The sequence below is a fragment of the Pygocentrus nattereri genome, chromosome 26 (genome assembly GCF_015220715.1).
Source record: "Pygocentrus nattereri isolate fPygNat1 chromosome 26, fPygNat1.pri, whole genome shotgun sequence".
Classification (NCBI taxonomy): Eukaryota; Metazoa; Chordata; class Actinopteri; order Characiformes; family Serrasalmidae; genus Pygocentrus; species Pygocentrus nattereri.
In genome coordinates, this window is record NC_051236.1 from 29,265,001 (window position 1) to 29,289,726 (window position 24,726).

The 24,726-nt window shown below is 41.6% G+C and overlaps 1 protein-coding gene and 1 long non-coding RNA gene across 10 annotated transcripts in view; one reads left to right on the plus strand and one right to left on the minus strand.

Moving 5' to 3' along the window:
- Window positions 1–51, minus strand: part of znf644b (zinc finger protein 644b) — a 30,882-nt gene extending 30,831 nt beyond the window's left edge. The window contains exon 1 of the mRNA XM_037534765.1: window positions 5–51. Within this exon, the coding sequence (XP_037390662.1) occupies window positions 5–51 (47 nt within the window). The remainder of the gene's footprint in view (window positions 1–4) is intronic.
- Window positions 52–5,370: 5,319 nt separating this feature from the next.
- On the plus strand, window positions 5,371–24,272 carry LOC108438051. 9 transcript variants are annotated; one of them, XR_001858666.2, is made up of 6 exons: window positions 5,371–5,501; window positions 6,702–6,889; window positions 7,002–7,106; window positions 8,909–8,992; window positions 23,455–23,542; window positions 24,149–24,272. It is a non-coding gene; the product is annotated as an uncharacterized LOC108438051 (long non-coding RNA). The 9 variants fall into 9 exon arrangements; XR_005129695.1 differs by lacking the exon at window positions 5,371–5,501 and adding an exon at window positions 20,276–20,345 and having other exon boundaries at window positions 5,515–6,889; window positions 24,152–24,272; XR_005129690.1 differs by lacking the exon at window positions 5,371–5,501 and adding an exon at window positions 20,276–20,345 and having other exon boundaries at window positions 5,518–6,889.
- The last annotated feature ends 454 nt before the right edge of the window (window positions 24,273–24,726 follow it).

Sequence of the window (24,726 nt, forward strand, 5' to 3'; positions counted from 1 at the left end):
GCACCTCTTGCGGAGACGATGTTCGCCCGGCTTCAGCGAACAACGCGTCATAATTGCGGAGAAAACAAACAACCGCAGACGTCACCCGGAGGCGCGCGCACGGTAGCTGGGCGAACTCCGCCGACGAAGACGCTACGCGGCAGGACCTGTGACTGGTCAACAAAGACGGTCAACTCTGAATAGCTTTGGCTTCGGCAGACTCACTAATATTTCACTATGAAACGCGCACTTGTCAAATAACGAATAGCTCCTGAACGCAAGATGCTAAGGATGTTTTTCGGTAATACTAACTAGTGATGAGCACCAAAACATGCAGGCTCTCATATCTAGGCTCAAGAGGACGAGGCTGAGCGAGCTTCTCGTTTGAATTTTACCCTTTCACCTTAAACGCGACCGGCAACAGGAATACGCAGAAAGTGTGCGAGCTTATAAACCTGCGAAGGCGCTTTCGGCTTCGCTCAACCCTTGAGAACTTCGTTTCGCTCAGTATCCTGAGTCCCAGCCGCGCTGAAAACTCGCCCTCTCATCGCGTTGTTTCACTCATTGCTCCCATTCTCTGGGGGTTTGTGTCGTAAGTGCTGGACTGTTTTCTGACACTTACACTTCACATGAATTTGTTCAACTGACTTTTCAAACCTGTTCCAGTTCCATGCACTGAACTGATGTTTCCACCTCTCCATGGGCCTCCATCTTAGAGTGCTTGTGTGGCTTATTTTCTCCCGCGCACGGCTGAGCTCAGCACAGACCTGCCAGAGGCGGACGCTTTTTATTTAAGATACGCTTTCGTACATCTTGAAAATTTGAACAGTTTTTGTTGGTATTTTAATTAAAGTCCAATGAAATGAAAAACATGAGCAAACTCGACGGTCACATTTCTAACACCAGGTTAAAGCGTTAATGCAGATTACCCGAATTAACCGTGAATAAGGCCCAGCACTATGAATTATTCAGTACTTTATAATTATACATTACTCTAATTTATAAAGTTACTATATAAGTGTGGAAGAACAGAAGTGCCCCATTTCCGTGGATTTTAAGGTGTGTAATATGCTTTTTACAACATAAACGGTCATAAAGTAACATTTCCCTTCATTTACAAGTCAAGGGCACAAGTGGCAAATGAAATTATCTTTAATACCATGAGGAAGAACCACTGAGAGGAACCACGACTCAAAAAGCAAAGCTCTCTAAGAGCATGAGGAAGAACCACTGAGAGGAACCACGACTCAAAAGGCAAAGCTCTCCAAGAGCATGAGGAAGAACCACTGAGAGGAACCACGACTCAAAAGCCAAAGCTCTCCAAGAGCATGAGGAAGAACCAGTGAGAGGAACCACGACTCAAAAGCCAAAGCTCTCTAAGAGCATGAGGAAGAACCAGTGAGAGGAACCAAGACTAAAAAGCCAAAGCTCTCTAAGAGCATGAGGAAGAACCACTGAGAGGAACCACGACTCAAAAGGCAAAGCTGTCTAAGAGCATGAGGAAGAACCACTGAGAGGAACCACGACTCAAAAGCCAAAGCTCTCCAAGAGCATGAGGAAGAACCAGTGAGAGGAACCACGACTCAAAAGCCAAAGCTCTCTAAGAGCATGAGGAAGAACCACTGAGAGGAACCACGACTCAAAAGGCAAAGCTCTCCAAGAGCATGAGGAAGAACCAGTGAGAGGAACCACGACTCAAAAGCCAAAGCTCTCTAAGAGCATGAGGAAGAACCAAGACTCAAAAGGCAAAGCTCTCCAAGAGCAGGAGGAAGAACCAGTGAGAGGAACCACGACTCAAAAGGCAAAGCTGTCTAAGAGCAGGAGGAAGAGCCAGTGAGAGGAACCAAGACTCAAAAGCCAAAGCTCTCTAAGAGCATGAGGAAGAACCAGTGAGAGGAACCAAGACTCAAAAAGCAAAGGTGTCTAAGAGCAGGAGGAAGAACCAGTGAGAGGAACCAAGACTCAAAAGCCAAAGCTCTCTAAGAGCATGAGGAAGAACCAGTGAGAGGAACCAAGACTCAAAAGCCAAAGCTCTCTAAGAGCATGACGAAGAACCAGTGAGAGGAACCAAGACTCAAAAAGCAAAGCTGTCTAAGAGCAGGAGGAAGAACCAGTGAGAGGAACCAAGACTAAAAAGCCAAAGCTGTCTAAGAGCAGGAGGAAGAACCAGTGAGAGGAACCAAGACTAAAAAGCCAAAGCTCTCTAAGAGCATGAGGAAGAACCAGTGAGAGGAACCAAGACTCAAAAGCCAAAGCTCTCTAAGAGCATGAGGAAGAACCACTAAGAGGAACCACGACTCAAAAAGCAAAGCTCTCTAAGAGCAGGAGGAAGAACCAGTGAGAGGAACCAAGACTCAAAAGGCAAAGCTCTCCAAGAGCAGGAGGAAGAACCAGTGAGAGGAACCAAGACTCAAAAGGCAAAGCTCTCCAAGAGCATGAGGAAGAACCAGTGAGAGGAACCAAGACTCAAATTTGGATCCTGTCCTTCTCTCTACCCTTTACTTCCGTTGCACCATTTGGTGGCATTCATGTATAAGCTGCAGGTGTGAGGACTCTGCAGTCTTATCTACCACACCCTGAGCTGCCTAAGACAAAATAAAAATCAACATTTTTAAGAGCGAAGGACTCAGAATGGAGCTCAGCTTATATGGCAACAATGTTCATGACACAGAGAAACAAAGAGGTTAATGCGTTCCAGTGTTCTAAGGTGTAACGCTGTACTGTTATTTGTAGTTTTAGTAATTATCTGATATTTACTTCTGCTTTACAGTGTATATGATCAAAAAAGTTCAAAAGTACTGGGACAGAGAACCCACAGCTGAACGCACAGGGTTTTTTCTTTCCTTTCTCAGAGTACGGAAGACAAATATGAGGCAAAAAGAGAGCACTGCCTTTCACTTTTGGGAACATTTTGTCCCCCAGTTCAGCGAGCATGAATTCCTTTGCCAGGCCTTTCCTGCACCATTCCCAGTTCTTGTGTGCGTGTGTGTTTAGGTGGTTCTGACTTCAGTTTCAATTTTAGAAAGCAAGCTGCGTTCTTTATTGATATGAAGTGACTGACCTGGATGAAAGCATGCCGTGTTTTTCTTTCCCCTTAAATGACCACCTCACATACCCTGCTGACTTGGCAGTGTGCTCTGCAACACCTTCGTACTGCACAGTGAAGCATCATCCAAGACATTTGGAGTCATTTTTCAAATATGTGTCAGTGAACCTCTTCTTCTGGTGCACGTGTTACACTTCTAATTCAGTTTTCACTGCACTCTCAGGTACTTTTCAAATTAGGCTTTGGTATATTTCAGTGTAGTCTGGCCATTTGAACCGCACCACCAACAGAGACTACAAGCCAATGCATTACTACCACACATCTGACAGTTGAGATGAGAGATTATTTGAGTGTTTTTTTCATTCCGCACCCTTTAACTTTACATTCATGCTGGTATTTACTATCATTTGCCCGTTAAACTTTACGACGTCTGCAGAATCATCTGCACTTTTCATATTAGATTCTTACAGTGATCTGGTCTTTCCGTTTTGATGTTAATACAACTTGCGGTGCCGACTTTATATTTCTGTTGTTTAGGACTTCAGTGCACAGGTGATGGTTTCTCCACTCTGGAGGTTCTCGTTGAACCCACTAGGAGCTGTTTAAGTGATTTATTTCACACGTTTCTCTATCATCTGTTGCTGTTTTGCTCAGCTTTGTTCTGCCAAAGCGATGTGCCATAGTGGGAGTTCTTTTCTTTAAGACCTTAAATTACTCTCTTTTATAGACAGCTCTCAATACTTTACGGTGACACCAATCTCAGGATCATTGTGATGGCAGCGAATTAAAGAAATACTCCAGTGTTTTAACTTCAGCCTCTTTTATCTGTAACAAGCAGTCAATTACGCACATGCGCCCTGGCTCTCCCAGAATGGCACTGCCTTTCAATGTTAAAGCTACACTATGTAAGATCTGGAGATCTGGAGACCTCTCTGGTGGAAATGTGTAATTGTCCACAACTGTGTGAAAGAACACTTTGAGTGGATGAGTCTGAGAACTGCGGCTGAAAGAGTTTCTGAAGGGTCAAAACTTAGTGGAGGATGCGTCTCCCAAGGATGTGAATGAATGATCCATACTGTCAATACATCTACATCAATATGTTGAACTGGCATTTGATTAATAAACGTTGAGCCTGACCTTCTTTGTGAGCCTTCGCATTTGATGTTAACACCTAAAGACGTATGACCTGGTCCAAAAAACTCCCACAAGAGCACGGACACAATATTTACCATGTTTTTTTCTACCAACTCAGTAACGGCTTCTTTCAGATTTACCAAAACAATCTTACATAGTGCAGCTTTAAATGACAGACCACCCCATAAAATCCATATGAATGCATGTATATGTCTGTCCCACACACTTTACGATGGTTCTTCAAAGGTTCTTTATAGAGCCATGAACACTCAAACAACCCTCTGCAAGAGTAAAGGGTTCTTCGCATCATGAAATGGTTCTTCAGACTGATGGAGAATGTGCTGTAGATGGTTCTATATAGAGCCATTCTGATCCACGCTCTGATGGCTATGAATGAACCGTAAACTTAATGACAGAAACAAGTGTTTTGAGTCGAGGGGGTTTCCGTTCAGTGGTACTTGACTGCACGCTAGATGTGGCAGAGATTAACAGGAACTTTCAAAGAAGTTTAATTTTACTTGTACAAAAGCTTCTGTTCCATTAAAATGTGCGCGCCAAACCCACAAAATGATAAAACACAACAAGACGAACCAAAATCACTCGATGGGTCTTTCCCTCATGTTGTTTTCTCCCACACGCCTCATCTCTTTCTTACAGCTACAAGTAATCGCACTTTTGAAGAGTAAAGACCCTGAAGTCTGAACATATTTCACGTCTGTGTTTTACTATAAAGATATCGGTGCTCTACCCTTAAGCCAAAGGAGGCGGCACGTCTTCTGAAACAGTCTTAGGCCTCTCTCCTTGCCCTCTATCAAGATTTTCAGCCACCTGTGTGGGTGAGAATAGGTAATAACACAACTGCCTGCTTTCTACACTTTACCATGTCATTGCTAATGAGGAAAGCAGGGAGAGAACGACGCATAAACAGAGAAAAGAGGTGTAAAGACCGATGTAGTCCCATGCTGTGGATTTGGCAGAGAGTTTTTTTCTTTCCACACTACCTAAAGAACATTTTAGCACGTGTGGCACAGTCACACTTACTACAACAGGCAATGGAGTTGAAAGACTGAAATGAGAAGAAGAATTCAAAGAAAAAAGAAAACAAAAGGAAAACGGAAAATGAAAAATCAGCCGCAGCCAAGAAGCTCAGCCCGAGAAAACACCGGGCTAATTAGAGGCTTCTGCCCACAAAACACCGAGGCTGACAGAAATGAACAGGAGGGAGGCTGATCGCTCTTTGTGCTTATTATCTGCAACGGGGCCGAAGGGCACCTTGCAGGGCCGCACCATCTGGGCTCGGAGCCCCTGCGGGCCTGGATGAAGTGACTCTACCGCAGCACAGGTTAGTGCAGGCCTACTGAACCTCTGAATGTGGCTGTAGCTGACAGGTTCCACACGGGACTAGAACAAGAGGGCTTCGTTTCTGTTCTCCTCCGGATCTGGAGGGGCTGCTTGTGAAAGCATTGGTGTCACTTGTTAAAAACGCTCAACAAGAGAAACGCGCGATTGGCAAAAGAGCTGATCAAGTTGCGGGAGCTCGTGTTTGCAGTTACAAATGCTCGAGCTGAGATGAGATGAGCCTTCAGCGCGCGACAAGGAGAGATGATGATTGTTAGAGAGCTGCTGCGCGTCTGCGCCTTTTGCTTGAAGTGTCAAAGCTGAGCCGGAGCTGCTGCAGCGAGACAGGCAGGCGAGCAGGCGGGCAGGGCTGGGGCTTCTGCCGCCGCCGCCGCCGCCGCCGCCGCTGACACGGTGAAACGGTGCCTGAGCTGCTGATTGACAACGCTTTGGCTGGATCCTGACACGGAAGCTTGTAAAGGAGCAGATAAAGCGTCGACTTCCAGGGGAGGGAGAGAAAAACACGACAAACCTTTGCTTGTAAGCGCGCTGACTCGCAGAGCAGCAGCAAAGCCCAACTTTTCCCCCAGCGCCGCTAGCACCGCCAACTAGCGAGCTAATTTACAGCGGAAAACGGCCAAATGGGGTCGTGACTTATTCATGCTTTACGCTACGACATCATGATTATTCACTCTGTTCACCTCTGAACACCCAGCACTGCCTTGCCTCGTGTCTCCCAGTCTCTCTCTCTTTTCTCTCTCTCTCTCTCTCTCTCTCTCTCTCTCTCTCTCTCTGCATAACCTGCTCTGTTAGCCTTCATCCCAAGGACTCCAAGCAAAAAGGACAACGGCGTGTTGTAAACACTCAGCACACAGACCGCAACCCCCCCAAAACAGCCCGGACTCATCATAACCGAGCGTTCAACCTACCTTTAAGGCGAGGAACTGAGTAAAAAAGCGACAACTTTGCTCATGACACTTCCATTACTGCTCCATTTAGTCGCCCATCCATTACACTGTCGCCATTTTGCCTAAAATCCTGCAGGTTGGACTATAACTCGGAGAGGGGTGTCTGCTCGGTGGGCTTCGAAATCGCAGCACCTTCTCAAGGCGACCTCGAAGGGTTTCAGTCTTGTAAACTTACAGGAAGGACACGCTGTTCGCTCTTGTCTGACTAGCTAATACAGTCTTTCTGTCATTTATAGAGGTGGTCTTACGTGTCTAAGGGTGGACCCCTGCTCGGACTGTGGATTATTCCGAAAACAAGCGGTTATAAAATTCTAGGGTGAAGTTGCTGTGGCTCGAAAAATGTCTTGGCTGGTGGGCAGAGAGTGTGAGAGGGCACAGTGACCTGCTCAGGGCAGTCCAGAAGACCTCAGTAGCTTAACATTTGGTGAGTGGCTTGTATGTGTAGTGAGCTCTAAGTGTTACTAGTGTTTCAGAGAGTGTCTCGCAAACTTTGGTCATGGCACTTCCATAAGTGTTTTGTTTCTTTTGCTCTGCAGATGCGGCCAGAAATGGGTCTTCTGTGGATTATTTCAAAATGAGGTCGTCAAATTCTTGGCTGAGGTGGCTGTCATCAGATTGGAAATCTAGTCTGTGGCTAAGAAGTAATATATACTGCCTGCCTGCTTTATTAAGCACCCCTGTCTTGTAGCTTCTGCGTTCACTGTCCATTGCATCAGGTCAAACAACTATACAGAAGTTCTACTAGTAGTTCTACTATTGCAGACTGTAGTACCTCAAGTTCTCTGCATACTTTCACCCCTTTCACCCTGGTCTTCAATGGTCAGGACCACCACAGAACAGGTGTTATTTGGGTGGTGGGTCATTCTCAGCACTGCAGTAACACTGACGTGGTGTTGGTGTGTTAGTGTGTGTTGTGCTGGTCTGAGTGGATCAGACACAGCAGTGACTGAGAATAGTCCACCAACCAAAAATATCCAGCCAACAGCGTCCTGTGGGCAGCGTCCCCTGACCACTGATGAAGGACTAGAGGATGACCAGCACTGTGCAGCAGCAGAAGAGCTACTATCACTGACTTTACATCTACATGGTGGACTGGCAAGGTGGGATCCACTCATGTGGTGATCCACTCATACCAGAGCAACACACACTAACATGCCACCAGCATGTCAGTGTCACTGCAGTGCTGAGCATGATCCACCATCCAAATAATACCTGCTCTGTGGTGGTCCTGAACATTGACGAACAGTTGTGAAAAGTGGGGTAACAGAGTATCAGAGAAACAGATGGACTACAGTCTGTAATTGTAGAACTACAAAGTGCACCTACATGGTAAATGGAGGTGATGGGTGTACAATGTACATACAATGCAGAATACATTTGTATATTAATATAGAATAGTTCAAACATAATTCCAGGCTTGTTTGGTGTTGCTTATCCCATCTGTGGAACAACTGCAAGGATCTTACATTGCAATTACAACAAAATAACCCTGAAAAAAAGAAGTATGTTGAAGTAATATCAACTTTACAGGGTTCTGAGTTCCACTTATAGGTCATGTAGGCCAACAGCTTTTCACTCGTACAACAACTACTTGTTTTTTTATGTAGTCCTCCTGCAAAATGTAGTGAATTTTGCCAACTAAAATGTCTTTTCTTAGTTTTGTTTAGGTCATTTTGATTAGGTACCTTTGATTAGGTAATCGTTAATACTATGTTTCACCTCTCCCTGCCACCACCTTCACCGTTCAGCAAGTGAACACATTCAACTACCTCAGAGACCCTCCCTGATAGTGAGTTTCACTCAGGATGTGTGTTATGATTTCCAACTCACTGACTTTAGCAGTGCAAGTATAATTTTCCATTGAACCTCTTAAACCTGTTTCCGGGCCCACGCTTCAGTTCTTCTTTTACATTGAACTACACTTATGAGGCGACCTTGTATCTCAGCTACATACAGTTGTATGCAATAGTTTGAGTGCCCCTGGTTTGTTGATTTTCTAAGATGAAATAAGTTGACACATCCTCCGCAGAGAACACACTTCAGCACACTTTACTGCACAATTAATGTTTATTTGTTGAAAGAATTTAACAAATTGGGGGGAATAAATAAAAAATGAAATGTGACCTGTGGCGTACTTATATTTATATGGCTTTTTCCAGTACGTTAAACATATTTTCATCACCAAAACCTGTAATTTGACTGGAGATTTTCAAACATTTGCAGACAACTTTGATAGACAGACAGACATAAAAAGAAATTGAGTTACAGCAGCTATGTGAGGGCTTTTAAGGGGTGTATATTGTAAGCCTGTTTAGTCAAAGGCTTGTGTGTTTGTGGCACCTCACCACTGTTCTCAAGTTCAGTATGCAAGCTTTTTATAATATATCTGGCTTCAGAAGGTCAAGGCAACCCTAAAGCTTTTGTATTGGTCTGTTTTGGTCAGGTCCTAATAAAACTGCGAGGAGTCTGCTGAGTCACTGATGTTCTGGTTTGGTGACCCTGCACCGAGGACACTGCAACTTTGCAAGTAAGCACACATGTGGAGAGCTTGTCTGTCCAGCTCACGCAGACAGACAGAACTCTCCACGTTAAAGCTTCTGTACCAAGAAAATATGAGAGCAAGTGGTTTGAGGGTCAAGGCAGGGCCATGTTCAGATTCTTGACAGTCTTCCAAACTTGCCATTGTCTGACGTAATGAAGGAGGATCTACTCATCTGTCACTGGTGATGACCGATAGTATTAATGTTGTATTCATTATCTCTGACTTGTAGCTCATTAAAACAAGTGGAGAAAGTGTGGATGCTTTAAATCGATATTACATCTGTGTTTTTGAGTAGAAGAGATTTTTTTATTATTATTTAAATTTGAGGAAAAGTTATTGTTGTGTGGACAGTCGGAAAAAAACATTCTCTGTTTTTTGGCCATTTTTTTTTCGTTGCTTGACAATGAAACAAACAGAAATGAGTCCGAAGTCTGAGGTTGTTGGTACAGAATGCAAACAGAGTATAACTGTAATTCATGGCAGAACATACTGTGTAATTAAGTATGTAATTATGTAATTTAAAGTGCTTTCAATCCTGATGCAGATGTTCAGTTACGCACACACAGCTCTATGGAAAAGCATTGCCAATGGAATGGCATACTCTGGAGCAGCCGTAGTATTGGCACCTGTGATCTAGAGCTAACCATTCAACACCTGGAGCTGACCTCACTAATGCTCTTGTGGCTGAATGCAATCAAATCCTCTCAGCAATGTTCCAACATCTAGTATAAAGCCTTCCCAGAAGAGCAGAGACAAACTCCATTTTAATATTAATGTCCTTTCCTTCAGAAGAAACAAGGGATGAGCAGTCTACAAGCCTTCGGACATTATTAATGTTAATGACAACAGTTCCATGCTGCTACTGTTCTCAGCCTCTCCTACAGTTTATGTTGAACCAATCAGTAAAAGCAGATGCACACTTGGATATGCAGACAAATGTAGAAATCATTCAGGAGCTGAGAACTGTAATACAACAAAAGCAGAATGTGGACATAAACATCTCGTATGCGATCATTAGCCTGCTTCTGAATTGAGTCAATAGAGCTAAGCCTGCCTACATAAACACTCATTTATGATAGCAACATACTGAATGTGAATTATTGATGTTATTCCATAATTTATTTGCCGAGCAGATGCTCTGGTCCTACTTAAATAAACAGCAGATTGAATGTTTCCACAATCAAGCTTTTTTTAAGCATTGGTTGTAAGATCATAGGCGAGGCAGTACAGTACAATTTACATACAGCCATCTGAGTGATATGCAAATGAGTGTTTATTCTTATTCCGATGCTGGTTTTGTTTGGTGCATGTGTTTGTACACCACACTAAGACTGAATGCTGAATTCTGAAGTGCCTTGAGGTAATTACTTTGTAATAACTTCAAAATGTCACTTTTAATCTTAATTTTAAATATTTATCACATATTCATTCTCGAGGGGGGGAAAAAACAAGCTGCCCCAAAATATGTTTATATGGTTTAAATAAATGGCTAAATAGCTCCTTTAGGCTTGGCTGTACTCACTAAGGGCGGCACGGTGGCGTGGTGGTGCCCTGTCGACCTATCCAGGGTGTATCCTGCCTTCCGCCTGATGACCACTGGGATAGGCTCCAACACCCCATGCGACCCAGAAGGAGAAGCGGCTTAGAAGGTGTGTGTGTGTACTCACTAATAGACAAGTGATCTAATGTGTACATCATACCCATATTCTTATATATATATACATAGAGAAAGAGAGAGAGAGGTCTCAAAATATTAGATATGCCAAAGTAATGGCTCATTATATATTTGATATTTTATTTCTTCCAATCTGTTAAACTCAGCAAGAAAAAACTAGAATCATGCACTAAATTTGCTGAAAAATGTGATATTTAAGCGTGTTCCCTGTTGAGTATATGTTAATTTATTTTCACTTAGAAAATCCACAAACCGTGTCGGGTCACAAGGGGTGTTCAAACTTTTGCATATGACTGTATCTCATGTTTCAGTGGTTGGAGTTTGTTGCCAGTTGAAGACACAGTAGCAAAGACTGGCCAGTCTCAGTACTGGCCTTCCTGGTTTGTTCAAAAATGTTTTGGAAAGTTATATTTACTTTCTTATTACTAATAAACAGTTAAATCAGTGTGTTCTGAGTCGTCTAGCACTGGAAACACTGGAATCCTTCCTATGAAGTCCAGTTTGTATGGCTGCTAATGTAGTCTTGGCTGTGTTTAATCAATCCCTATAACAGCTTTCACTAAGACCAATTATGGCAGTAATACCAAGAAAATTGCTGTTTTATCCCCTGTGTCCCCCTGTTATTTTCTCAGGTCAGAATAGATTAGAAAATGCCTGTCCTAATTTAATCCACTAATACCTCACTCATTTAAATGAATATCAAAGAGTGAGTACAGATTAGCAAGGTTTCTCCACCGTAGAAATGAAGACGGGCATCGGGGATTTATCCTCGATATTTCAGGCCGTTGTTTCACCTATCCCAAAGTTTGTGTTCGTTCCTTAAAGTCACTGTGAACTGATGGGACGGAAAATCGTGTCATTGAGAGAAATCCCCCATTTCCATTTTACCAGTCCATTTAAATAAGGTTGCTAACAATCCAGCGCCGAGCATATTCTTGAGCCACTGTCCGCATTTGTTGGCTTGTGAGGCGCGATTGAATCTTTATCCTCCAATTTAGTTCTGTAAGGCAGCAGGAATTGTTCCGTTCAATACAGCGTTCACCATGACCTTTGGTCCAAGTGTGCAATTATCCAAATGGTCCAGTGTTCCTGAAGTCACAGCATACTTTGGAATATAATATACTAAGCTCTGAAAAAAGGCAATGCATTGAATGTATTTGATTCAGATGTGCACATTGTTTCCACATTATGTTACATGTTAAATATGTTACATCAACACAGCTTGTCATTGAGTTTACATGCTTTTGGTGATAATTGTGGTCATTTAATGTGTTTATTCACATAGAAATGATGTTCACCCCCCCCAACAACACACACTTACAAATACACACATTTTCTAAGCTGTTTGTCCTCTTGGGTTGCGGGGGTTGCTGGAGCCTGTCCTAGCAGTCATTGGGCACAAGGCAGGAAACACCCTGGACAGGTTGCTAATGGGTAGGGCCAGTTTAGCTTGTCCAGTTCACTTGACTGCATGTCTTTGGACTGTGGGACGAAATAGACACGCTGTACACATTCAAATCAAGTAAATTCAGTGCATCACTTTTTTCAGTGTGGCAGACTACAAAACATCATAATTTTCCCCACACCATAATAAATACAATAATACAGACCTGCATGCTCTTCTGGAACCACTAGTGACTTCCTGGATGATTTGAGGACATTTTGGCAGGTCAGCCACTCCTCGGAAGATTCACCAGCATTCCTAAGGTTCTCAATTTATCTATAACAGCTCTCACTGTTCTTAAAAATGGTTTTGTAGTCCTCCCTGGAACGATACATTTCAACAGCTTTGTTTTCCCTCATCTCTTTTCAGCTCTTTTGATCACGGCCTGTGCTTGTAAAACTACAGCACTCTGATGGTGAAGTTCAATATGAGGGAGGTTTACATCGTTTACTGCTTTTGGTTAACATCGTTCATTTTTTTTGTTTGAAAACCTAAAGGGGCAATTACTTTTTTGCGTAGGTGATTTTGGAAAACTTTGCTCTGTAAAGAAATTCTATAATTATAATTATTATTATTGAAATTCTGTATATAAGTACATGTAATTGTAAGTTGTGTGTGTGTGTGTATATACATCATATGTATGTATACTACCAACCTCATCTCCTTCTTGCCCTCCTTCCCTTCTCTACCCCGCTATTACCCTTTGGCCTCCTTTAAGGCCTGACTATGTTTGTTCTACGTACCACATTATTTGTGTCACTTTGGATAAAAGCGTCTGCTAAATGTAATGTAATGTAATGTAATGTAATGTAATATGAGGGACATGGATTCAGTCTCGCTTCCTGCTCTAAACTGCAAGGGTTAGGCTAAAATAAGGCTCTGTCTACAGACTAAAACTCTTTGTTTTGATAGCGACATGAAAATATGGGACAACATTTTTGACTAAAGTTTCTTTTAGCTTAAAAACTAAACTCATGAAAAATTGTAATCATTCAAGTTCACTTGATCTTGTTTTTTTAAAAAATCAAGGTAGCATTTTCTTAAGTTTAAGGCGAGTCTATTAGAAAGTACCCTATAAATAATGATTTTGCATATATTGAGATTATTACTGTCTCACTTAATGCCTTGCGTTTAAACAGATCATGACATAATCCCTGTATATTCCTAATTCCTGAATACCTAAGTGTTTTACACATTAGGGATTCTGAACTTTTTGGAAGTATATTACTACACACTGACTGATCGAGTGTGAACTGGCGAGTGTGTTGTCCTGTTTTTGGTGAGATATTGAAATTGACATTAGCCAGCCTTTTTTTCAGAGCATGAAGTAATTCTTTTAATGGCCTGCCAGAGCTTTGATTTAGGTCTGATGTAAGAAGGGCAGAGGATCGCAAACCGTTTCTCCATTTCACATGCTGTTTGTGCCTCACGCTGCTAGTTATCATCTGCAATTTATTCCTCACCTTGGGGTACAGAGGGGCCACTTTCCTCATTTTCACCGGCTCGCTTATTTTTTTCTGTGTGCAGGATCTGCCTGCAGCGATGGCGCTGCAGCATCACAGAAAAGCGGGCCTGTGAACACAGAGAGAGGCAGAGAAGCCATTTAAAGGGCAACCCTACTACTGCAGCTTCACCTTAAAGAGTCGGTTGAAGGGGACACTGCTGGTTCAGGGTCACCCTGTTCAGCTCACTTGCTTATAGGGAGGGTGGAGGGGCTTCTCAGCAGAGTTGAACACCTAAGAGGAATGTGGGTCAGTTTCATGTATTTGGAGCAGACAGGCTTGTGCAAGTTGATATGCACTGCCGAGGCTGTAGAGGGCGCTGCAGACACTGGCCTGGATCAGCTGGGCTTCTAGTGGTCTGTTACTGAAAGAACACGTGTGTGTGCTCGTTTTTGTTTGGCCTACATAACCTTATATACGCTGACTCACTCTCTTTTCTATATAGGGGAAAGCCCCTAATAAGGCCACATCTATGCCCCCTTTGTTGAGTAGGACTCCTTCAGTTGTCTAATCACATTTGTTTTGTCATTTGTGTCTATACTTATTTTTTTAAAAAGCTGTAGATATTTCTGTCAGTGGATCCTGAAGTTAATACCTCTCTGTTAAACCCCTGACAATCTCAGGCTTATTACAAACTAAGGCTTATTATTCAGTAATTACAGGGACTTTAATGCAACCTAGCTGAGCTATTCCTAGGTTATAGAAGTGTGTGATAAGACTTTGGGCCTGCCATTGAGCCCTGGCCAGTGAAGGGGTTAAGTATTGTGGTGGAATGAAAACAGCAAACAATATTTTATTTACAGGACGCCTACAAATATAATGTATGCTTACCATGTAAGAAATTAAGGGAATGTGTGGACGGTGTCGTTATGCTAAACTGTAGCTGGTTTTGCTTAAAAGTGTAATAAAAACATTTAATGTCGTACATAGTGAAGCAGATCTCATGTTTTATTTTAATTGTAAGTAGCAAAGCCAAGCGTTTCCTTTTCACTTCACCCATGCTGAGCCCCTGGGGTTTTTCGTGCAGTCCTTTTAAAATCAATTGCTAAAATCCATAGCAGTGGGATAGTAGGCATATTAGGGCTGCAGCAGCAAGTTGGAATTTAAGCATATTCTGTAATTACACAACAAATTCACCAATAAATTCAGAAATCGTATTGATTGCCCTAATTAATAACAAAATAATGTATTTTTTCCTTAAAATCAATACAGGTTCCATATATAGTATGAACAAGGTTTCCTGAATGGTGCAAGCAAAGTAGCAGTTGTAGTATTAATACTATTCTCTATAGAATCTTCCAGATATGTAGATTTGATATAGAGTTGCATGCAGTCATTTGAAATCAAATTACATGTTTTATTAATTTTCTAAGTGAAAATAAAGGGGCAGGCTAAAATGTGGCAGTTTTTTCAAGTTTAGTGCACAGTTTCTGTTTATTTGCAGTGTTTAACATTATAGAAAAAATAAACATAAAATATCAAATGTGCCATAACAGTAATGACGCGTCAACCAGTTAAATGGCCAGGGCCCCTGGCAGACCCAAAGTTTTATTACACGCTCTTGTAACCTAGGGAATAGCTCAGCCAGTTTGTACTGAAGTCTTTGTAGTTACTGAATAATACGCCTTATTCGTATGCTATTAGGGGCGGCACGGTGGCGTGGTGGGTAGCGCTGTCGCCTCACAGCGAGGAGGGCGTGGGTTCGATTCCCCGGCTGGGTGACCAGGGTCCTCTCTGTGTGGAGTCTGCATGTTGGTTTCGTGGGTTTCCTCCGGGTTCTGCCCTGCGATGGACTGGCGACCTGTCCAGGGTGTATCCTGCCTTTCGCCCGAAGACTGCTAGGATAGGCTCCAGCACCCCCCCACGACCCTGACAGAGAAGCAGCTTAGAAAATGGATGGATGGATGGATGGATGGATGGATGGATGGATAGTATGCTATTAGCCTGAGATTTTAAAGGGTTAAAATGTGCAGAAGTGTAGATGATGGGTTCACTTATTTCACTCAGAAAATCTGGCCAGGGGCATGAAAACTTTTGCACATGACTGTATATGTGCAGTACCGTGCAAAGTCATGGGCACCTTGTTTTTGAACTATTTATCACTTTATTTAAACAATTTATCTTGGAAGTAGTTGTGTTGAAATGCCATATATCAGTGGAATAAAAATATACATAAATACTGTCAAGTAAATTACAATTTTCTTCGTCCATCGCAAAGATTTGTTCAGCTCAATCAGCAGCGTTTAACATTTAAAGTATTAATTACTATTAATACTAGGTTGCCCTGAGGAGAGGTATAGAAAGTGTTAAACAAACACATAAAATTTGCATTAATGTGAGGTGTATTTATTCTAATATCAGTGGGGATTTTGAGCAAATAAACGGTTGCTGCTCAGATAACTGCGTTTTGAGCTCTTATGCTCTTTCCTGCCTGAAACATTTGCACAGCCATATATATACATTATATATTGATACATGTCAACATGTACGTCTTGACATGCAAACCTAACTGAGACATAAAATGGAGAGCTAATATAGCCACATATTTCCACTTTGATTTCCATTTATTGATATGCTTTGATTGCCATAGTTTCTACTGCAAGTTCCTTCTCTCATTGTTGTGGCCAGTAAAGCCACAAGGTGGCAGGATGTTCCCAGTTAACCCTTTAAGGTGGACATGCAAAGCCCTGTGCAGGGAAAGTGTTCCTTCTATGCCACAGTACTGCGTAAGGACACAGGGCCTGTAAATGTTTAAAATGGAATTTAAATCTCTCGTATCAATAATTGAACTCAAACTTATTTAATATATTATGCAGTTAGTAATCAGAAGGCAGCAATACTGCTGTGTGTGTGTGTGTGTGTGTGTGTGTGTGTGTGTGTGTTGGGGGTGTTGTGAACACATATGAATGCATTTACAACTCCCTTGTTATCTTCTGCATTGGCTAGCCTGATGTAGATTTAATTGTGTTATTTGAGATGAATTTGCAGCTTTGCGTCTTGTGGCCCGCTCTGGCATCATTTATTCATGGCCGCCGCACAGAAAAAAATGGGCAATCTGCCCTCATAAAAATCTTAAAACTCATAATGAGCCAGTTTTTTTTCGTCCTGCAGGCCTGCAGTTTTATTTTTTTCCCTTTCACTCAATCGATTCTCATCCCCTCTTGGTTTTATACCTACAGCTCAGGGTAACTTTTCTCTGTAGAGTTGGCATTGTGTTACTCCTTGTTAAAACAATGTGTAAAAATCAGTGTACTCTTTCTTTATTGAGCCGTTTTTCTTCCCCTGCGTGCTTTATTCCTAGCACTCCTCTAACTTAGTAAACTTTGTAGGCTCCAGGCTTTGTTTACTTGTTCAGCTGAGCGCCAAACGTTGGTAAACTCAGCAGAAGTATGCTATTGTATGGGAGCTGCTTTGTGTTCTGTGATGGGGAGAGCATTAGTGGGGCAATTATGGCGAAAAACAGAGAGTTTAAGGTTATCATGCCAATTAAATCATTCACTGTACAAAAAGATGCTGTGGTAATGTCATCCCGCGGAGTGCGAGGATTTGATCTTTCTGTAAACAAGTTAAAGAATGCTGTAGATTTGAAAGAGATTACAAAGACGTTGCTGCCTTTGAGTCTTCTGCTCCGGCTTTGATGTTGCCTCACTTAAAGGGGGGGTGGGGTGGGGGTGGGGGGGCGAACAAAATTCATCAGAAATGGAGAGACCTTGGGCGAGGAACGCGGGCTGATTAGTTTTTGCACACTCGAGACGTGGGCAGCTTTAGAAGGCTGCTATAATATTTGTTTTCTATCCACTGGATATGTGAGGAAGAAGAAAGCGAGAAGTGCTTTAAGTATCACCGCTTCGTTTGTTCTCTTCAAAAGCGAGAAAAAGCCTGTGATTCTTTTTGGTGTGTCCATTGTTCGTGCTCATTACTGCAATAAAGCCGATTTGTGCCTCTCCAGATCCTTCTATAAAGAGAATTGTCAATGACCCACCGCTGTACTCCACTTAATGTATTATTACAAAGGAATAAAAGATGTTTGGCGGATGGTGCCAAGGCTACCGGAGCACTGTCAGAAAGGCCGCTGGCTGAAATGTTTGTCTTTGAGCTCCGTCAAATAAATTGAGTCCTTTGGTAGATGGCTGAATTTCAGGCAGAAAGCTGTTAGAGAATTTACGCTGTCTGTTCTGCCACACTCACAGACAGTTAGAGCGAATACAGCCCAATAAACCATCACATACTTTCCAGAGGGAGTCTAATTAAGAGTATGAGTCCTTGTGCTTCTATAGAAGTTTGCTTAGAGAGCGAATGGCTCTGCTGGGGAATCGGCACTGCTATGGGGTGTCATTCTGGCCTCTAAACTGAGAATTCAGTTCAACTCAATTCAAACGTGTTTTTTACAACAGATGCTGTCGGTACAGAATCAACTTTAGGAGTTTAGTAGTGGTTCCTAAAGTTATGTCCAAAAGTTGGTAGGCACCTGCTCGCCCAGTGGTTCTTTTGAAATCACAGGTGTTAACAGAGAGGAGGTCCCCTCTATGCTGCGGTAACAGTCCCTGTTAGACAGTAGAAGATTGCTTTAGGTTTTCATTGTATTTAGCAACAAGAGCATTAGTGTGGTCCTGATGTTGGATGATCAATTCTGGATCGCAACTTCCGTTTTAACTCATCCCCAAGGTATTGGATGGAGTTCCACGGCTCCACCACCCAGTGCTGGGAAGGTTTACGCTCCTCTAACCAATGCTTGGCATTGACATGGTGATCTTCAGCTCATGTCCACCTGCCCCAGAGTACCCCATTCTATTGGTCAATGCCTTCTATGGAGATTAAAGCTGTGTGTGCCTAAGTAAATTGAATGCCTAAGTAAGCAATGACGTGCTTTTTTCAGAACGTCTCCCATTAGAAGGTGTGTCTGGATACTTTAAGGAGTATAATATAGCACCTGAACGTTTGTCGTGTAATGCAGGTGCTTGGATGCACACTGCCTTAAAAAGTTTGGGGACACCTAGACACCTTTCAGAATGTTTTAACAAACAAGCACTGCACACTACCTTCTTAGATAGAAAGTTGTTTAAAACTGGCTGTGTTTGTGGGATTTGTTTGTTTGCTTGTTTTTATTGTTAACCTGAAGGAATAATTGATTTAAAAAAACCTGCACTGGGTACACTACACACTGTAAACTCACTTCATTGGTTAGAGCCCATGTGTCAAACACAAGGCCTGCCTGTGCAAAAGATATGGCACCTTTTGTATTTCATGTTTGTTTATTTGTTGTTTTGTCTTTTTCCAATATGTTAAAGCAAAGAAATAGAAACGCTGCACTATAATTTGCAGGAAAATGCCTTATTTAAGTTCTCAGTAGAGAATCTGTTAACTTTTGTCACTTAGAACATCAACAGAACATGTCATTTGAGAGTGTTCAAACTTTGCGTACAAATATAATTGAGTCTGGTTTCCTTGTCATATAAACATATTACCATATTAAAGACTAGTCAGGTTTTGAAGAAAACAATATCATGCACTTTTGGGCTAAAAGAGTTTCAATAAGTGCTTTTAGCATAGTTTGGAAAAGAAACGTGTCACATCATTATTTAGGTAAAACCTGATATTTCCATCATACGTTCATCTTTAGAAATATACAGTTTCATTAACTGTATAGGTGTATAATGCAAAACCTTACTTCACTGAAAATGATTGTAAACAAAAGCCAAAAATGACAAAAAAGGCAAACTTTTGACAGTCATGTGTATGCAGTGTATGCAGAACTGTCTTCTCAAATGAAAGCTGCTTAAAAGAGTTAGTGATCCTAGATCTACAGAAGAAAGCTCTGGTTATCTGTAAATCAAACCAAGATTGAATATTGCTCTGATCATTATCAGTAACAAGTCACTCTATGTTCTTTTTCTGTGGTCAGTTAATTAGCCACAGTCTGAAATATGATGTTGATTTATATTTCCCTGGAGTGACACAGCTTATACACGGCTGCTGGACTGCAGCATTCCTGAGCGTTTATCTCACAGAGCAGAAGAACGCTGGTGGATATTTCACTGTATTGAGCATCTCCAAAACACATCACACACTCTGGCTTCATAAGCAGCACTGTCCAGCCAAGCAACTTCCTGTACAACCGAGTGAGAGTGTGTGTGCAATGGGGCGGAATGCAGACTTTGGCAAAGAGGTAGTCTGAGCTAAACGTACTCACACACAGCGCGCTCTGAGCTCACAGGCTGTGCCTGTGACATACATATACACACAAAGCCTGAGTGTAAACTACAGAGAGCCAATATTAAGCCTATTCAATTCAAGTTTGAAGCCTATATGTTTTACATTACCATGAAAACAGATCACACAAAATCCAAAAGTGTGTGTGTGTGTGTGTGTGTGTGTGTGTGTGTGTGTGTGTGTGTGTGTGTGTGTGTGTGTGTGTGTTTCTGATTTGGTTAAATTTTTTTTGGAATGTGTTTCAGGCACCAAATATGGAATGAGCATATATTTACAAGAAAAATAGCAGCTGACGTAAAACATGAAATATTGTGTTTTTTGCCATTTTCAGTGTATTGAGTGTAATTAGTAAATTCTGTTTTCAATGTTTTATTCGAGTCCATGTGTCAATCACAAGGCTAATTTACTAATCACAGTTTTCTTTCTTTATTTATGAGCATTCCACATACAGCATTAAACTCTTCGCACATCTGGTTACTAGCAATACCTCTGAAAACAACTGACTTGGTAAGTTTAGCATTGAACCACTCTAAATGACTTTGTTTATATAATACCTATTTAAGTATTTCCCCTTTAAGACAGTATTTTGAGAAAGTCATTATTTTGAGACAATTGTTTAAAAATTCAACAAATTGCTAGAGAGAAAAAAAAAAACTGTTGATTTCTTGAATTTGCACAGTGCTAAGTGGTGGGGTTTACGCTTCCATTACTTGTTGGTTACTTAGCCTCAAAGCTCAAATGTAAAACTAAAGACGCAAACTCTTCAGACAACCAAACAACAAGCATGTCTTAGCTAATTGACTACATTTAGGCTAAAAGGAAAACTGGAATTAGACTGTCAATGATATTCCTTCAGTGACCTCTATGAATATCACTGTGCGTGAGAAACACTTCAAGTGTACAAGATCCCTGAGTTATCTCTCTGATAGTTAACTTAGTGCCATGTACACGTACAGCTGTGGGAAACACTTGTATGGTGTCAGGATAAATTGCATCCAGGATGACACGGCCTTATATCTGGAGGTCACAAATGGTCACTCAGTTTTGTAAACTGTAACTGATCACCTTTGAAGATCATCAAATCTTTGCCAACAAAAGCTAAATAGGAGCCACACAGTGTTTCCAGTGTTTTCCAAATGATTAAGTACAATCTGGAAAGTGAAGAGAATCAAGAATGATGTCTAGTAACTGTCCAGCACATCTTATTATTTAATCAAGTTGTTATCTTGACCTCCATTGTCTATGGCTGGTCTTTCTGTAGTTTGCAGTGCTTACCAAGCAGAAAGATGTCTATTATTCATCTAAACATATTGAAGTGATACCAAATCTACAGTATGAATCTTGAAGTCTTCATTAATGACAAAGGGAGCTTTAGTGTAATTCTAAGTAAGTTCCTCACTTCTTGCTCAAAGTGACCAGTAGAGGGCAGTAGAGGCAATAAAATCAGACTGGTCTAAAGCATCTGGTCAGTACAACCAACCCTGTGGAATCATGCTCTGTATTTGTAAATGTGATCATTTTTAGTCACCCAAGCACATTGTTTTAAGTTTATTGTATTAGTGATTGTAACGTGTAAAAACACCGTATATTATTAGAATAGATGCAAATAAACCTAGGTACGGGTGTGTGAGCTTGGTTCCAGATGTCTCCAGAACACCCCCGGCCATTACATGGATTTTTTTGTTCTTAAATTCCATTAGTAGCACTCCTGATTTAACATAATGAAGTACTGATTAGGCAAAGCAAGTGTTGGATGATAACCACAAATAATATTAAACCGCCACACAGAGCTTTCAGAATGGTTACTCAAATAAACACTTACAGCCCAGATTAATTACTTTTTTCAAATTTTCTCAGGTGCCTACAATGTTTATACAGTACAGTATTTATTCTTAATACATATAAGATATGTTATCATTGCATACAGATACTCACGTATGTATAATACTTAGGGGACGTGTATGACCTCATGTTCTGACATTGTATGAAAACAAACACACACATGTGTATAGGCACTGTGGCCTGGTGCCAGCCTTTGACAGTATAATTGTGTGTGTTCTGCTGGTCTCAGCACCCCTGTTCCTCCAGGGAACTGACTTAAGCTGGGTTATATTATCCACTCTTTCTATTGGCCTTGACGGAGGAGCGAATGTGCTCAGATCCCCCTGTTAAACACACACACACACACACACACACACACACACACACACATTCACAACCTGGATGACGTCCAGCTGTGGGGGTGTAAACAGGAACTCAATGCAGAAAGGAAATCTGACACCGTAAAGCATCATTAGCACTTTAATTTACACTCTCCCTTACAATCACAGTCTGACATGGATGAGATAGATAGATAGATAGATAGATAGATAGATAGATAGATAGATAGACAGACAGACAATGAAATATAGGGAGGGTGAGATGCATATCACTCACAACTGTTAGCCTAATAGTCTGTATATTGCTGTTGTCAAAAGAAAACCTCGTATCTCCATTTTTGTCGTTTTTCAGTTTTTTGCACAATTTGAAAATGTCTTTTGCACTTTACATTGTGTGTGAATTTCATGAAGAATGAACCAAAAGCAATGGTCCAAAATTACTTGTAAGATGTCTGGTTCCATTGACTTACATTCAAAGCAAAGTATGTTTTTTCCTTCTCCTGTAAAGTTACCATTTTGGAGATACAAGGTTTTCTTCCAACAACAGCGATATGTAACCTTATGTACACTTATTCTAATACCACAAGTGCTGTGAATGTTATGATTTGGTCTGGGTCAGCAGGTCTATTCATTACACATTTCCACATTTTCGCATGACTTCCTATGCATATTCATCATGATTTGTGGTTGGCAGTCCCTGTAATTGTATTTACACATCTACTAAAGGTAAAACCTGATCCTAGACCTTTAGCTCTGTGCGCTCTGACACATAAAGGCCCTGGTCTGCTTAACTATTACCAGAACAGTGGAGGGGAGAGACTCTGACAACCAGACCCACAGCAGGCCCCTCAGCCAAGACAGAGAAATCTGACTGCTCTCTTATACACTTACACACTTTGACTGTCTGATCTGCGTCCTGTCCGCAGACACATACAAACACACACAACCATGGACATTCAGCTCTCTCCCAGCTTGGGGACCTGTTGCTAATTACACAAGTGATTCTTCACTGTTCCATGCTTGGTGTTGCAAAACAAAGAAAATGAAAGAATTGCATAATGTTGTTGTTGAAATAAAAACTTGGATCTCAATTTTTATCCTTTTTCATTTTTTTTACAGTATTTGAAAATACCAGCCCTTTAGAGTGTGTAATCAATTGCATTACAAATAGAGCAATAGAAGTGGTCCAACATTTTTTGGGAAAAGTTTCCGTTCGCTTCAATTCGAAGTTAAGAAAGTTTTTTCCTTCTCCTGTGAAGTTGCAATTTCAGACCTTGAAAGTTTTATTGGGACAATGATAAACTAATGATGATATAAACTAAGGGTTATAAGAGGATATATGCCTTTTGCCAGATGCCATTTTAGCATAAAGATAAAATATAATGGAAAAAAACTTTTCCAAGTACATCAAAAGTTGCATAGTTGTTACTTTCTTCTTCTTTTTGCCCACTTGCTAGATAGGTCTCCCCCATTATGCATGATGCGCCAATTTGGGAGGGTGAAGGCTAGCACGTGCTCCCTCTGGGTGACCTTGAAGTGCTACAGGTTAGTTTTTTAACCTGAATCAGCTCTCGTCACAGCTCAGTGAGTTCCATTTGAGTTTACACAACTCAGTCTGGCCCGAGTCCATCATAAACACTTCCTCTACCAGTGAGAAACCTCAACAATCCAGCCATGCCAATCTATACACTTACTGACAGAATACTACCCAACCATCACAAGCCAGGAACAAAGACTCTAAAGGAGGAAGGACTGCTGGATTTTCTCTCTCATTCTCCACCCATCTGTATAGTTGAGTAGGCACCATTTTACCATGTTAGCACATTATTATGAGAAAGAAGTACATATGAACTGTAACAAGCTCACATCTGTAAATTGTACATATGCTCAAAAATCTAAATCGAAACATCTGTATGTGCAGAGTGCAGAGTTCATCCTGGGAAGCCAAAACCTAGACAGACAGACTGACAGACAGACAGACAGATGGATAGACAGGGCGACCCACTTTTGAAATAAATGTGAACAGTACAATGTAAAACACACAGACTGAACACATAACAATATTATATAATACTGTGTAGTATGTAATAATAATGTCTTCTATAATGATCTCATACGTATGCGTCTCAACTGACATTCTGGTTCCTTCAGCAGGTCCCTTCTACAGTGGGCCAGAGAACACTTACAGATACTTCATCCCCTCCACCTCTCCAAAACTGCTGTCCACTAAATATGAACTATTACTTGTATAAATAAACTGATTTATATTGCTGAATAAATGTCTATCTGCAGTTCACGCTCATCACACACAGTGCTTTTAAACTTCAACAAAGGTAAATGTTCCCAAACGTCTGGACTTTTGCCTTCAGACTGAAGATACAGAGCAGAGATGACCTTAATTGACTGTCCATGCTCTCCCCACACACAGAGAGAAAGCACAAGCCTGAGCAAGCGAAAGCAGACAGTGGAGTGTGTGATGGCAATGCTCCCCAGCCAGGAGATTCCCAAGGGAGCCCCTTCCTCCCTCCCTCTCTCTCTCTCTCTCTCTCTCTCTGTCTCTGCACAAAATATTCCATCTGTCCCCCTCCTTTTCTGTCTGCGTGCATCTGTCTGCTAGAGCAGGAGACTAATGTCCCCCTACACACAGACTTTCGATTTTTCAGTTTCTCTTGCTGTCTTTCTGTCCCCTCTCTCTCGTCTCTCTCTCCCTCTCCCTCATCTCTCTCTCG